This window comes from Caretta caretta, chromosome 2 (assembly GCF_965140235.1).
Source record: "Caretta caretta isolate rCarCar2 chromosome 2, rCarCar1.hap1, whole genome shotgun sequence".
Lineage (NCBI taxonomy): Eukaryota > Metazoa > Chordata > Testudines > Cheloniidae > Caretta > Caretta caretta.
The window spans coordinates 40,600,496-40,616,858 of NC_134207.1; the positions used below are offsets into that span (position 1 = coordinate 40,600,496).

Sequence of the window (16,363 nt, forward strand, 5' to 3'; positions counted from 1 at the left end):
TTTGGGAAAGTCACAACTGTTTTCACCCCCTTGACTGGTGCCCTGGGTCAGTGGTTCTTAACCAGGGGTACACCAAGGTCTTCCAGGGGATGCATCAACTTCATCTAGATATTTGCCTAGTTTTTCAACAGGCTACATAAAAAGCACTAGCAAAGTCAGTACAAACTAAAATTTCATACAAACAAAATGAAAATAAGCAATTTTGGGTTTTTATGTCTGATTTTCGTAAGCAAGTAGTTTTTAAGTGAGGTGAAACTTGGGAGTACGCAAGACAAATAGGAGTCCTGAAAGGGGTACAGGAGTCTGAAAAGGTTGAGAGACAGTTTCCTAGGTAGACTAGCAGAGCCCATGTGCATTATTGAAGAACCACGAAAAGGAATCCAAGCTTATTGAGCCCAGAGGAGTCCAGAAAGCATGTGATCATATTTTTAACATCTCCACACCTACAGTGAGCACATTCTTATCCTTGTGATTAATGTGGGCAGAGCTTGGAAAAATACCACTTTTTATTTCCTTCAATTTGGCCCTTTTCTGGCACCGTTAAGGTGCAGGTGTTCCAAAACCTGGAAAAGTGGCTGGCTAACTTATTAATCATATGGATTTATGGGCACTTCTACATTTCAAAAGAGCTTGATCCTTTGTTATGGCAGTAGGATCATAAATGTTTGCATTTTTTGTGTGTGACATAACAGAAATAACTTTTACATTATCATTGTAATAGCGTCTGCTGAACATTATGAATTCAACTAAATACATGAAGTGATCCCTCTTAAAAAAAAATCTTAAAAATGAAGCAGTTGGGAGTACATATCAATAACTTAAGAGTAAAAACCTTTATAAGGACATTATAGTTAGCAATCCTAGCTAATAACAATCCTTATTTTACAGAAGTAAATATGTACATAAATAAAAATCCTAGAAATGTAGGGTTAAGATTAGATTTTCAAGAAACTCAAACTTGAGAGTTTGGAAATTCAGCTAAGGTACCACACTGTCTTAATTCTGCCTGTAGGTGGTCAGCAGAGGTGGGTGGGGATAGCCCATAGTTTTGTCCCTTCCCACCTGAAATACATTGGTCTTGCTAGATACACCCTCTTTCCTTCTTCTTGAGCTCTGTGTTGGAGATGTGGAGAGCAAACAACCCTTCCACTTGATTTTCCTTATGCAACCTGGCCTGTCTCTGAAGCTGCTGGTGAGCTAAAATTAGCTTGGCAGCTTCTGAAGCCCCATTCCAGTGTCACTATTTAAAAATGAGTTTAAATCAACTAGGCTTTGTCCAGTTGATGACATGAGTCCAGTAAACTTTGTGGCAAAACATTGGAAAGAAGAAGAGAAATAAAATAAAGTGGCAAAAAACCTTAAACTTATTGGACTCTGGGAAAGCTCTTTAATTTAAGAGCAAAAAATCAAGAAATCCCTTGTTTTATTTACTTCAGGTTTGAAAGGAAAACTCTTCCTCAGGCACAGACATCATCTACCAATTTTGAGAGTATTTGTTTATTTGTAGATTTGGGAGTGGGGATGGGGGAGGCAATGTAGTGATCACAGTGGAAACTCAGTTCTAACCTTAAATATGAAACAAATGTAATGGGAACCTATGCAGACAAATGTCTAAATTTTAATTGCACAAATGATGTGATTACAGGATACAATGGCAAAACGAAATACTGTTATAGGTACTCCATTTTGGATGGCTCCTGAGGTAATTCAAGAGATTGGTTATAACTGTGTGGCAGATATCTGGTCCCTTGGTATCACTTCAATAGAAATGGCTGAAGGAAAACCTCCATATGCTGATATACATCCAATGAGAGTAAGTAATATTTTTAAAAACATTTTTAAAAAATGAGTTATTGACCATGGTATGTTGTTTGCACAGCTAGCTGTAGAGTTATGTCTTATATAAATAACAGAAATGTGGGCAAAATCCTGGAATCCTTAATCAGGTCTCACTCACTGCTTGACTTCTATCTCCCCAATACTTAAAAGGCACTGTTACTATAGTTTGTACCTTGCAAACATGGAATTGATTTTCACAATCCCCCTATAAGAAAGTACTGTTATCTCCATTTTACAGATGGATAACTAAGGCACAGAGAGGTTAAGTGACTTCTCCAAGGTAACAAAGGAAGACTGTTTGAAGTTGAACCTAGATCTCCGGAGTTCAGTGCACTGCTGTAACCATGTGACCATCCTTCCTCCCTTCAAAGGGTGTTTTGATTAGTAATAGCCAAGAACGGAATTTATGATTTGATCCATTACTTGTTATTGACAGTGTTCATAATTCCAAACCAGTTTTTATGTGTTACTAAACATAACGTAAGTTAGGAATGTATTTCTGCATTAGCTTAGATGAGAAAAAAAAAAAGAATGTGTGATCTAAGAGTGATGATAATTGAAAAATATTGCTCTTTGAGAAGTTCATGGGCTGGTGTTATCCAGGGACAGTCCTGCCACCAGTTGGATGTACTTTTGTTTATTGAACTACACTATAAATAATAGTTATGCCTTTCTAATAAGTATGATTATAATAAAAACAGTTACTTTCATGTGCCATTTATAATTAGAACCCATTAGACATTATATGCTGTTAAAGGCAGTATGTTTCCCAGTATGTTTGGGGATATTTAAGCATGACACACATACTTGCGTATCATAGGGTTTAATATTTTTTTGTCAGTATCTCATGAGTCAGCATTTTAATATAAATACAGGGAACCACCATGGTTGAGTAAAAAGGTGCTGTTTTTACACAGTGACTTTAACTTAAATACATTCAAGAGTATTTAGTAGATTTATGGTCTTAAAAAAACCCCAGGAATGATCTCTAAGGTTGCAAAAAGTTTTGTTAGTGAGTATTTAAAGCAAAACAAAACCATCATTGTTTTGTGGTCTTGAAACATTATAGCATCTAAAGAAACACCTAATAAAACTTTTGGCAAAGCCATTGGTTTTGGCTATTTTGAAATCAAAGAATGACTAGAAATAATTCAAATTGAGATGAACAAGACATATATCTTTCAAGCTCACCCTTTTGTAATGAGTGGCTTAATTAATGAAGATTTAACATTTTAAACTGTTCTGAAGAACTGTATTGATTACAGATTAATTCTATTTGATTGTTTTGGGGTTTTTTAGGTGTACTCTTTAACATTAATGAAATCATCTTCAGTACATCTGGGATCACTTTAATATAATTGCATGTAGTTGCACTAGGTAGTGAAAGGTAAGGACTAAATTATCAGAGAGGATTTTATCAGTATGACAATAGCTGCTTATAAACCAAAGGTCACTCTCTGAATTTGAAAGCTTGAGTCTTTTAAATTCTTGTAATCAAATGAATGATATCAAAGGCCAAAGTAATTTAACATAACAATTCTGGATTACACAGAACACATGTTCTTGTTAATAAATTATGTTATGGTCTTTAAGGACTTGTATGCTGTTAGTACTCTTTTTGTATATTTGATACCCACAGTTTTTCTTAATTTTTATTAGTGAGTTGTTACAGTGGTTAACAAGAAATACACAGATTTAAGTTGCAATAGTTTCCCCAGAGTTATATGATCTAACTTCACAGGATCCTTGGACATATGTAGATGCTTTTCTATTTTGTTTTAGTTATGACATACAATTGATATAGGCAAGCATGAAAGCTTGGGCAAATTTTCATTGCTTTTTCTGGATCTTGCTTGAGTTCTGTGGTATTTATGTAAAGTACAATTTTGTTACAGTACTTGGGAATGCATGTTATATGCGCTATTTTGCTGTAGGCTGGTTGGCATTGCCACAAAGGTAATACACTGCCAGTAGGCCATTTCCTTGTCGCCTGCATTTACAGTTTAATAGAAATATTACATGACTTTTTTTAAACAAGTGTTTTGGCAGGGAGGAAATAGCAGATTCCATACGAACAGGCATAGCTTCCTCCATTTTAACCACACGCTAGCTACTCCAAAGAATTGTACTAAGTTTCAGTTGGGGAAGGATGAGAAGGGAGGAAAAAGGCATTTCGGTTTGAAGAATAGCAATGATTTCTTCTTGTAAAGTACTTAAACTTGTGGTTAAATATTTGTGACTACATAAAGGTGATGAGTGCCATTTCATCTGGTTGTGTTGTAGATCTGAGGCTGTTACTGCCTGGGACCACCATGTTTGGCTTATGATGGAAAGGCCATGACCATAAACCAACCCAATAGTCTAATAGTATCACTTTTTTCATACATGTAAGGGGCCTGCGTTGCCTCATCCATCTGGTGTTTAACTTCATTCATGCTGCTGGTAATGTTAAATAAAGACATACTTCAGAGAACAACATCTGTTCTTCAGAATACTGCCTCTTTGATGAAGGAAGTCTTAAAAGGGAGAAAGCTTGTGGGCATCAGGACTACTCTAGAACATGGAAAGACAGCCCCTAGAAATAGCAGTGAGTGAAACGATAGGCTGTGGTATGGATACAGTCATATTTGTTTGCATCCTGTTACTATCTGTATTTAAATAAAACCATCAGCTACTTCACTCATCTTTTCCTCCCTAATCAACAGCTACCTTTATTATTTTCATTCATCTCTTCCATCTTCTTCTTTTGTAGTGCAAACAAAAGGTTGGCACTGACCACTTTTTTTTTTTTTTTTTTGTTATACTAGCTCTAGTCTAGACCCTGTCATCAGCGGAGATTCAAATTACCAATCTGGTAACCAAAAACTTCTGTAATACTCTAGCAATATTTTCCTTTCTGGTTATCAAGCTGTGTCCTCCAAAATCCTTGCTTACAGAATCTTCTTTAACAAGCAAAGAAAGTAAATTTTATTAAACTTTGAAATGGAGTCTTTCCCAACCTGCTCTACATACATAGTCCACACGTTATTTACAGTCCAAATGCATTCCCTTCCTCGTGTTTGGCTTTGTTAACCAACAAATCTGCAACAAAATATCATAAAGTTCACTGATACCTCTCCAAGCTTGACTGTTCCTAGGGTTCCTCCCTCAGAACTGGTCAGTCCACAATCTAGATATTTATTCTTTCTCTGCTGCAAGACTGCAACTCCCGCCTCCCGTGTAGCCGGGTGAAGTCATGAGTCATGTCCCTAAGAGAGCCAGCAGAACCCACTTAATACTTCACCAACAGGGATCAACATCTGCTGACAGGGTGGGGTGTTTCAGACAAATGCTGCAGGTCAATTACAGAAACCTTATTCTGTTGTTCTTGTGTCTGCCTTCTTTGCAAGTTTACTACACACTCTCAGTAATGCATGCAGCTATAGTATGAAACAGGGTGGTAGTAGCTGTGTATTTAAAGATCTCACAGCATTAGCCTTTGTTTTCTGTGTTGCAGTTTATTGGTAATGGGCATGTGGACATCATGTGTTCCACAGACTACTGCAGGAAGCCAATTTGAACTGTTTCGATTTGCTTTAAGTCCCATCATGATATTTATTTTTCCATAGCACTTACCCAGATTATCTGTACCTCCTGTTTAGCTTGTGTCACCTCCACCATGGGCTAATCTACTTGTAAAAACAATGAGGAGTCCTTGTGGCACTTTAGAGACTTAACAAATTTTTTTGGGCATAAGCTTTCATGGGCTAGAACCCACTTCATCAGATGCATGAAGTGGCAAATACAGGAGTAGTTATAAATACATGAAAAGATGTGAATTGCCTTACCAAGTGTGAGGTTAGTCTAACGAGACAATTCAATTGACAGCAGGATACCAAGGGAGGAAAAATAACTTTTGAAGTGGTAATGAGTGGCCCATTTTAGACAGTTAACAAGAAGGTGTGAGTAACAGTAGGGGGAAATTAGTATTGGGGAAATTAGGTTTAGGTTTTATAATGACCCAACCACTCCTAGTCTTTATTCAGGCCTAATCTGATGGTGTCCAGTTTACAACTTAAATTCCAGTTCTGCAGTTTCATGTTGGAGTCTGTTTTTGAAGTTTTGTTGTTGAAGAATTGCCACTTTTAGGTCTGTTGTTGAGTGACCAGGGAGATTGAAGTGTTCTCCTACTGGTTCTTGAGTGTTATGATTCCTGATGTCAGATTTGTGTCCATTTATTCTTTTGCGTAGAGATTGTCCGGACAGAACTGGAATTAATTTGCACATGACATTTTGATTAAAAACCTAGAATGATGTTAAATTAACATGACACACGTTAAATGGATTAAAACTAGCTAACTGATAGATCAGTGTGTTTCTAGTGGTGTTCCATTAGATTGGTTCTTGGCCCTGTGCTATTTAACATTTTCATCAATGACCTGGAAGACCATATTAAATCAGCACTGATAAAGTTGGCAGATGACACAATAATTGGGGGAGTGGTAAGTAATAAAGAGGACAGGTCAGGATTTAGAATGATCTGGATCGCTTGGTAAACTGGGCGCAAACCAACAATATGTTTTAATATGGCTAAATGTATACATCTAGGAATAAAGAATGTAGGCCATACTTACAGAATGGGGGACTCTATCCTGGAAAAGTGAGTCTGAAAAAGATTTAAGGGTGGTGATGGATAATCTGCTAAACATGAGATCCCAGTGAGATGCTGTGGCCAAAAGGGCTAATGTGATTCTTGCATATGTAAATAGGAAACCTTATAGTGATAGATTAATGGAGCTCAATCTATTCAGCTTAACAAAGAAGAGGTTTAAGGGGTGTCTTGATTACAGTCTATAAGTACCTAAAGGGGGAACAAATATTTAATAATGGGTTCTTCAGTTTAGCAGAGAGAGGTATAGCATGATCCAACAGCTGGAAGTTAAAGCTGACAAATTCAGACTGGAAGTAAGGCATAATTTTTTTTAACAGTGAGCGTAATTTACCATTGAACAATTAGCAATGATTATCACTGGCAATTTTAAAATTAAGACTGGATGCTTTCCTAATAGATATGCTCTAGGAACTATTTTGGGGAAGTTCTGTAGCTTGTGCTACACAGGAGGTTAGATTAAAAGATCACAATAGTCTTTTCTGGCCTTGGAATCGGAATCTATGGACTGCAATGGGAATTATTGCCAGATAAAGTTAAGTGTGGCTTTAGGCATTATTAGCTAAAGAAGACCCCTGTTTCAACCAATGAGGAAATAGTTTTCTCTAAGATTAAAATCTCCTGTAAATATATACCAAAAGATGGAAAAATCCACTTTTGCTGACACCATCACTCTTATTATATGAATAATTCTAGTTGAATAATCTAGTTAATTTCCTGTCTTCAACAGGTGGAATAGTTCTCAGTTTCAATAAAGCATCTTGTTGTTTTTTTCTTTTGAGATTTGGTTTTAATCCAGCACTGTTCGGTATTCCTAGAAGATAGGTATGAAGTCCTTCTTTACACAGACTGTAGGAATTTATCACCATCTTTTATCATTTGTTTACGGTAGTGCCCACAATGTGCTAATCAATGTACAAACTAGGTAAGTCATGGTTCCTATCTCTAGGAGAGAGAATGTAAGAATAGATTGTAATTTACGGTCTCTTCTGTCTTGGTGTAGGAGCTACCTAATATTTGTACCTGAAACATGTGCTTTGTGCATTTTGATAGACACAGTTACAGAACAACAGTGTACGTTAAGAAATAAGATTATAAAGTTGCCCTTTAAAGAACATTGTGGAAATTAATTTTGATCATAAATTCATACTTAATTTCTTCTTCTTTTTTTTTTTTTTTCTATTTCCAAGAGGATGCCAGTGTAGCTTGGTGAGACTGAATAAGTAGGGCTTTTCAGGATGATGATGATGAATATTATTTAATATTTATATTACAGATGCTATGGAATGGTAGCTTCCTTCGTCTTTCTTCTTCTTCGTTTCCTTTATTCAGCTTTTCCTGGTGAGGGTCCCGGCGGCAGGATGGAGAATAGGGAGGACCAGACCTCCCTTTCATCCACAATAAGCTCCAGCTCCTCCTGAGGGATTCCTCAGCGTTCCCAGGCCAGCCAGGAGACACAATCCCTCCAGCATGTCCTTGGGGCCTCCTGTTAGTGGGGCATGCCCAGTGGAGTTCCAAAGGAAGCTTCCCAGGGGGCATCCTTATCAGGTGCCTGAACCACCTTAGCTGGCTCCTCGCGATCCGGAGGTGTAGCGGCTCTAGTCCTAGGCTCTCCTGAATAGCTGAGCCCCTCACCCTGTCTCGAAGAGTAAGCCCAACCACCCTGCGGAGAAACCTCATGTCTGCCACTTGTACCCATGATCTCATCCTTTTGGTCATTGCCCAAAGTTCATGACCATAGGTGAGGAGGGGACGTAGATTGACCTGTAAACTGAGATCTTTGTCTGAGAACTCAGCTCCCTCTTCACCACCACGGATCAGTACAGTGCCTTCATCACTGCTGCCACTGTACCAATTCGCTGGTCAATCTCATGCTCCGGCTTACCATCGCTCACGAACAAGACCCCTAGATACTTTAACTCTTCCACTGAGGGCAGTTGCTCCCCCTTCACCTGGAGAGAACAGTCCACTTTCTTCCGGGAGAGGACCATGACCTCTGATTTGGAGGTTCTGATTCTTATTCCAGTTGCTTCATACTCGGCAGCGAAATGTTCATCTCGATATTCTGTACATGAAAATCATGAATAGGAGTGGGGAGAAGATGCACCCTTGGTGGAGTCCAACACCCACTTTGAACTAACTTAACGCCAAGAATACGAGCACAACTCTCACTCTGAGAATAGAGGGACTGGATAGCATGCAAAAGCGACACTGCCACCTCATACTCCCATGGCACTTTCCATAAGACATCTTGGGGAATGCGGTCATATGCCTTCTCCAAAACAAAGGTAGACTGGATTAGCCAAGTCCCACAATTCCTTGAATATCTGTGAGAGTGTAAAGAGTGTGATGGGTTCGGTCACAGAGACCCCCTTGGGACTGTCACTTGATGTGCTGAGACTACCTCTGAGCCTGTTTTCTCTGCCAGTTTGGGCCTCCAGAACCCTGTCTTGTTGATCCAGATATGCTAATCTGCTAATCTAACACAGACCCAGGGTCTGACCCGCACCCCCGAAGCTGCAGACTTAACTGAAAACGGCTTAGCAAGTGCTCCTGTCTCTAGCACCCAGACACCCAGCTCCCAATGGGATCCAAACCCGAAATAAATCCGTTTTACTCTGTATTAAGCTTACACAGAGTAAACTCATAAATTGTCTGCCCTCTATAACACTGATTGTTAGAGAGATATGCACAGCTGTTTGCTCCCCCAGGTATTAATCACTTACTCTGGGTTTAATAATAAACAAAAGTAATTTTATTAAGTATAAAAAGTAGGATTTAAGTGGTTCCAAGTAATAACAGGCAGAACAAAGTAAGTTACCAATCAAAATAAAACAAAACATTCAGGTCTAAGCCTAATACATTAAGAACCTGATTACAGATAAAATCTCACCCTCAGAGATGTTCCAATAAGCTTCTTTCACAGACTGGACTCCTTCTTAATCTGGGCCCAATCCTTTCCCCTGGTACAGTCCTTGTTAGCTCCAGCTTAGGTGGTAACTAAGGGATTTCTCATGACTGGAACCTCTTTTGTTCTGTTCCACCTCCTTATATAGCTTTGGCACAAGGTGGGAATCTTTTGTTTCTCTGGGTCCCTATCTCTCCTCCTAAATGGAAGAGCACCAGGTTTAAGATAGATTCCAGTACCAGGTGACATGGTCACATGTCCTGTGAGACCCCAAACCTTCATTTTTCCTGGCCTGACTCACAGGAAGGCTTACAAGTAAACAGAGCCATTTACAACCAATTGTCCTAGTTGATGGGAGCCTCTCTTGCAGGGTCACTCCAGAATAGGAAAGAGACCACAATGGTAGCTCCCTTAAAACTAAATCTTGGGTGTACTTTAAATGATTTGTCTTATGGTGTTAGCATTGTTTCAAATAAGTAAATTCTTGTTCAATACCTTCCTAAAGATCAAATTCTTCCAACAGGTAGGCACTTGTATGCATATATCAGGGGTGGCCAAACTTACTGACCCTCTGAGCCGCATACAATAACCTTCAGAAGTTTGAGAGCTGGGGCGCGCCCTGCTGTGACTTGGGGCTTCAGCCCTGCAGGAGGCGCCTGCTGGGGCTTGGAGCTTCCACAGACTTTCTATGTGAACTTGGACAGGTCACTTAGCCTTTCTCTGCCTCAATTCTCTATCTATGAAAATGGGGATAATACCTGCCTTACAGTGGTATTGAAGATAAATGCATTCAAGATGGTGATGTGCTCAGATACCATGGGGATGAGGGCCATGTTATACTCCTGGGGGAATTTTGTGTCACTGCGTGTGTGCAGAATTCATGTCCCCCAAAGAATTATTTTGCTTTCCTGCAGAAAAATGACTTCTGAAGGAGAAGCAAAAGGACGTCGCAAGAGTGTTCATGCGCCCCTCCCTGGCAGCGCAAGCAAGTTGGTTTGGGAGCCCAGAGCAGCTGGTAGAGACACAAATCATTGCCTGGAGTGGGGTGGGCAGGTAGGGGTGAGTGTGTGTGTGTCTGTCTTTCTGTCTCTCTCTCTTTCTCTCTCGCTATTGCAGTACACTTGGCGTGGAGGGGCAGGGCTTCAGGGTGTTTCTGAGGAGGTAGGCATGGGGCAGGCTCTGTTTTCTCAGTCAGAGTAGAATGTAGCAGCCTGCCTACTCGGTGAATTGTTTTCATTGTCTTTGTGATTTGCCCCAGGAGTAGAAAACAGGTGTAAAAGTTTTAAGGCTCCTTTTTGTTGCCAGAGTGGTATAAAAGACAGTATGGCCTTATAAATGCTTATGGTACTTTAATGATTAGAACTGGTCTAAATTTTTGGACTGAGAAAATTTCCTGTCAAAATGTGCTCCATGAACTGTTTGCTACTGACCTTCCTGGAGATATTCAGTGGCCAATATAAATTCTGAGTTTGATTCCCCAGTTCTCACTTGCTCCTCAGTTGCCTATGAAGTAGCACTGAGCATATGGATGCATATATTTGTTGACTAATAATTAGAAAGAGAGGGTCATACCTAGCTACATTAATATTAGGCAAGGGCATTTGGGAATTTTCTCCAATGCTCCCCACTCCTATTCTTCATCCATTGTACTGTAGTTTAAATAAATTACAGAAATAATTGAAACCAGAGTGATTATATTGTGTTATTTTGACAAATAAAGTATGCTGAATTTTGCAGAATTTTAAAATATTGTGCACAGAATTTTTAATTTTTTTGGTGCAGAATTCCCCTAGGAGTAATGTTAAGCATTACTGGACTACCTAATGTACTAACTGTTTTGTTGGGTTGCTTTTCACTATTCTCGTGTTCATAGCTAATTAGGAGCAGGAATTTTTGCTGAGTGCAAGGAACATGCCAGGGCGAGGGGAGAAGAATGGATGAGCAACAGAGCGTAATGACTATAGGAGCCTCCGAGGTTGTAGTGTCCCATATAGGTAAGGGCCAGAGGAATTGCGTGGGCAAACTGCCCCACCTTTCTGCTAGACTGTGTTATGCAGGGAGCCCAAGGACTACAGAGTTTCTATGCTCTGCAGGTAGTATGCACGCTCTGCATAGCCCCCTGAGTACTGCCTCCTTAGCAGAGAATAACTGCCTAGATTCAACTGCCAGGTGGCCTTCCATTTGTGAGAAGCTGAGGGCAGGGCTTGCTCCATAATACGTATTCTTAGTGGCCCTATTCATGGTTAGAATTTCAAATTAGTGATTAACGTATTCAAGACAAACATGAGCACAATTAATACCAGAACAATATTTATCTTAAAGAGAGAACATATATTGTGAGTATAAATTGATTCTTTCTGTAGTCCAAGAAGTTGCCTCCCACATAAATCACCGTGAGAAATGCCACTACATCTGGTAATTGGATATGTAGTGCTTTTCCTCAGAGACAGTAGTGCTGTTTGTGGTTCAAATGGCAGTCGGACAAACTGTGCATTAATATCAACACTGAGCTAAGAATTGTATTTTTTGCTACATTATTTTTTCCACTGTTTTTCTGAGAGCTAAACTTTAAGGAAGTGTGATATTTTCTTAAGAGACCTTAATAAAGCAAGCTTTACATTTTAATTTAAATATGCTGTTACTTTGCATCAGCAAGCAGCCTATCCAGCTGAGAGATCTTATCAAAACTCGAATAATTATCCGTATAAAACCCCCCATACAATAAATAATGAACAGATTGTTAGATACTTCCTTCTAGCAGTACAATATTTTAAAAACAAAACATGCCAAATGCTTTTTCATTTAAAATGTATTTCTCTTGCCAGAATACACAAACATGGTTTTCTTAACCTTGAACAGAGATTTATGCGTACAGAATGTAAGCAGAGGACCTCTCTACTTGAACTGCTTGCTACCTAGTTATTATAGAAAGCTGCTTCTTGTGTGGTGGTATGATACTGGTGTATAGTAAAGATCCAGGACCCCTTTCTTGAAAGCTTCTGAAATAGACCATAGAGAAGATAATGTCAGGCAAATTTTTGAAAATTAGGCATACATAGCTGCGCATAAGTGATCTATGTAAGCAAATACCTGATGTGTATGACTACGTCAGGTATTTGCATACACATGGTTAAATAGACATCATATTGCCAAAATTGAATATCCAGACACAGATGAGAAGTCCTGGCCCATTGATGCCACCCACAGTGCTTGCTAGTAAGTGTATGACCACAGAAAGTAAATCAATTGCTTCTTTATATCAACATTATTAATATATTAGGAGTTCAGTCACTGTGGTAGCTAGATGCACTACTCTTTAAGGTGCAAAATGTGAAGGATAAATGTTTCTAAGTTTAAAGAAACAGTTAAGAGAAATGTTACGTATTTTTGCAATGAATGCCATATTTATATAGTGAAAATAAGCCAGATATAATATTTGACAACTTCACTTGTTTGTTCTTTATCTCATGTGTATCCAGAGGTGGATTAAAACTAAATAGGAAGAACCAACACAAACAAAGGGCTTTCACAACAAATTGTAGTCCTTCCCTCATCCTAAAAAAGTGCTTGTGACTCATTGGCATTTCCAGTCTGATTCTAATACCCAGAGAGACAAGGTGGGTGAAGTAATCACTTTTATTGGACTAATTTCTGTTGGTGAGTGAGACAAGCTTTCAAGCAGCATAGAGCTCTCTTTCAGGTCTGGGAAAGACTTTATTCTTCTTTGAGTGCTCGCTCATGTCCGTTCCAGTGTAGGTGTGTACTTGCCCTGAGAACTGCAGGTGGAAAGTTTATTCCTCATCTGTCGGTTTGGCTCTGGTGCCCCTTGGGGTTACACGCTTATGGTGCCAGTATATAGGGCCTCACTGACCTGTTGCCCCCTCAGTTCCTTCTTACCACCTTTGATGGTCGCTGGAACTACTTCATCCTTGTGTTTGCAAGAACTCCTCAGTGGACTTTGTTTCTAACTTCTTATATATAGTTACAGTTATTATAGTTGTTAGAACAATTATGTTAAGGAACCCCACATTGCGGGGTTAGTCCCTGCCCGGCACTGGGGTATGCCTTGTTCTCCGGGGTTTAAACCTTGTGGTTCTTGCCATAAGCCTATGCTGGTGAGGAACACCCGTTCCAGTTGCCTTAGTGCCTGGAGGAAGCTCACATGTGGGAGCGCACGAACTTCAGGCCCTGCACCAAAAAAGACATAGATGTAAGATTTAAGTTTATCCTCATGGAGGCAGCTCTCCATTCTCCCTCAGAGCTGAGTCACTCGGACTTGGCACCGAGCACTTCAGCTTCTGTCAGGAGTGCCCCTGGTGACTATTAGGACTTATCACCGATCTCCATTTCCAGCACCGATAAGGGATGTTGTTTCTACCTCTTGGGAGCCTCGGCATTGTCCATCATCTCCAGGGCTGAAGAAAACCGCTCCAGCCAAGGACTCTTGACACCACTCTCTGTCACCGGTGCCGAAAAAGAAGCAGTGGAAGGTGGTCAATCCCCATCCCTGAGGTCTCAGAGACTGTAGTAGAGTGCAGTCCACACCAGGCCACTCTGAGACCTCTACAGTCCGCTTGGTACTATTGACTCCAGCCCCAGAATCGGCACCATCGAGTCTGGCAACAATGGACGCCCTGGGGAGACACCGGATGCCTACTGCCCTGGCAATACCTTCAACGTTTGTGGCTGTGAGAGACTTGCTCTCTTTTCTGGTACCGCTGTCCCTGCCAGTACAGAAGTCAACGGCAGTACCAACGGAAAGATCTGCCACAGCACCAAGACTCCAGGTGCCTTCAAAAGGGAAACTGGCCATGATGGGTCAGCACAGATCTCCTCCCTCCTGGCACTGTTCATCAACACTGATGGCAACGGCCAGCACCGCTCCACCTTGGTCTCCAGGAAGGGATTCCTCTGGGACAGACTCAGAGTCATATGTCTCCTGCAGGAGTTGGCACCGATACTTCAGCCGGCAATACCTGACAGTGGACCCAGGCCAGGGCTTCCCATTTCTGGCGTGTCCATCAGCACTGTGGCCCTCTGGAATCCCTGGGTGTTCCCCCCCAACACAGGGCTGACCCAGTGGATACCACTGAGGGAAAAACTTTCTGGCGGCGGTGCTTGGAATGAGCACACACCTACATTAGAATGGACATGAGCAACACATCTCAAAGGACACCAGTTATGGAAGGTTAGTAACAGTTTTTTTTTCAGATTTTCGTGAATCTCCCCAAAGATTAGAACCTTGACAATCCACCCTTGGGCCAGATTGTGCCAGGCCTTTGTGTAGGTATGCATTGTGGTGGGAGGAGGATGCAGGAGCCTTCCTCCTTTGTTGCTGTCCCCTATGGAGGACCCAAACAAACTTACAGCCACTGTGTTCTTTTGAGTCACTGTGCTCTCTTCTCCCGGCACAGGCAGGTGCCTGCAAGGCACAATCTGGCTCGTTATAATATGCCCAGGATAAGGCAGTTTCTTCCCACTTCTCAGCACATCTGATACAGTCTTGTAGTGAAGTTACCTACTACTCAGAATTAATTATTTTTTTTTAAAAATACTACAGTAAATTTAATAGTTTATTATGAAGTGCCATCAGGTTATTTAAAACTAAACTACAATCAGGAGTTTTCATAATAAATAAAGTTCACTCGGTGATATACAACTTACTTTTTAATTTTGTGTTCATTTATTGTCTCCTACTTTAACAAATGCAGTAATGTGCAATGCATCTGTCATGTAATAATGGAGTTCCAGTCTGCAGCGTACCAGAACCCAGTCTCCAGTGTTTAAAAGAAAACAACCTATGATCTCCTAGATTCATGCACCAACAGGGGTTAGCTTGTGCAGCACTGTTCACAGACCAAGATAGAAAGGAACATCAACTTGTCCCATGGCAAAACCTGTAAGAAGGGGGACTTTGGGGAGGAAATCTCTGCAAGGATCTCCTGGTAGAGATCTCTCCAAACTGCTCCGTCAGGGAGCAGGGTTCCCTCTTCCCCACAGAAAAGACCGCAGGGCTTCTTCCGAGAATGGAGGATCCCCAGGGATCTTTGTGGATCATGGGAGTTGGAAGAGACTTGGAACCGGGGCTGAACAGAGAGGTCTCTGCAAGGTCCAGAGTATAATGGGTGTGAGTGATGCCACAGGGACAGCTGAATTCCCCTTTTGTATGGAAACATGTGCAAAGGCTCCACATTGTGTGTGGATTTAGCAGGAATGATGGGGCCAGAGAATTTACATTATTTTAGTGCAAGAGAAGCAGTCATTGCCATGTAGTTCTTCGTTGACAAAAATGGCATAGGCATAAACAAGATATAAGGAAAGGAAGGCATGGTAAAGTCTATAAAGATGACAGTGAAGATAGGTGAGGAATGAGTTTAGTTTTGGAAATCCAAAAGGTACTACTTATGTAAAACTGCAGCTAAGCTACAGTGAATCTGGAAGGAGAGTTCACTAAAAGTAAGGAATCATGGATGGAAATTTTTCTGAGGTAGAAATCTGCACACTGGCTAGAGGAGCCTATTGATAAATTACATTAAGTCTGGTAGGCTTATGGTTCCTAAGCACAAAGGGCCAAATCCTGAGGTTGTAACTCAGTTTTTACTTAGCCCTTACAAAAGCAGACTTAGAGTTCTTCGCATGGTCCCTACTCCATCCACATTTAAGTCTTTTTAAAAAACCCACTTCTGCTATGCTGCTTATAGTGAATCAATTTGACTGTATATAAATTAGCTGTTGTTGTTTTGCTCCCCCTTTTCCTTACCTCTGTCTATTTGTCTGTCCTTAGATTATGAAGTCTTCAAATCAAGGAGCATCTTTCTTCAGTGTCAAGAAAGTGCTTAGCACATAATGACCTCTACTTGATATAAATAATTAGAATATAAATTGAGAGCAGAAGTGTCTGGGTTGTAGGAACCATTTCAGACTCTTCCCTTCAGTTTAGAAGAGATTGAAGAAGGGGTTCCCAAGAG

The 16,363-nt window shown here is 40.5% G+C and overlaps 1 protein-coding gene across 4 annotated transcripts in view; it reads left to right on the forward strand.

The window, feature by feature from the left end:
- The window catches only part of STK3 (serine/threonine kinase 3), a 297,076-nt gene that overhangs the window by 59,588 nt on the left and 221,125 nt on the right, over positions 1 to 16,363 (forward strand). For all 4 annotated transcript variants that reach the window (XM_048841337.2, XM_075125031.1, XM_048841341.2 and 1 more), the window contains one exon: positions 1,646 to 1,813. In XM_048841337.2, coding sequence (XP_048697294.1) covers positions 1,646 to 1,813 — 168 coding nt within the window. The remainder of the gene's footprint in view (positions 1 to 1,645; positions 1,814 to 16,363) is intronic.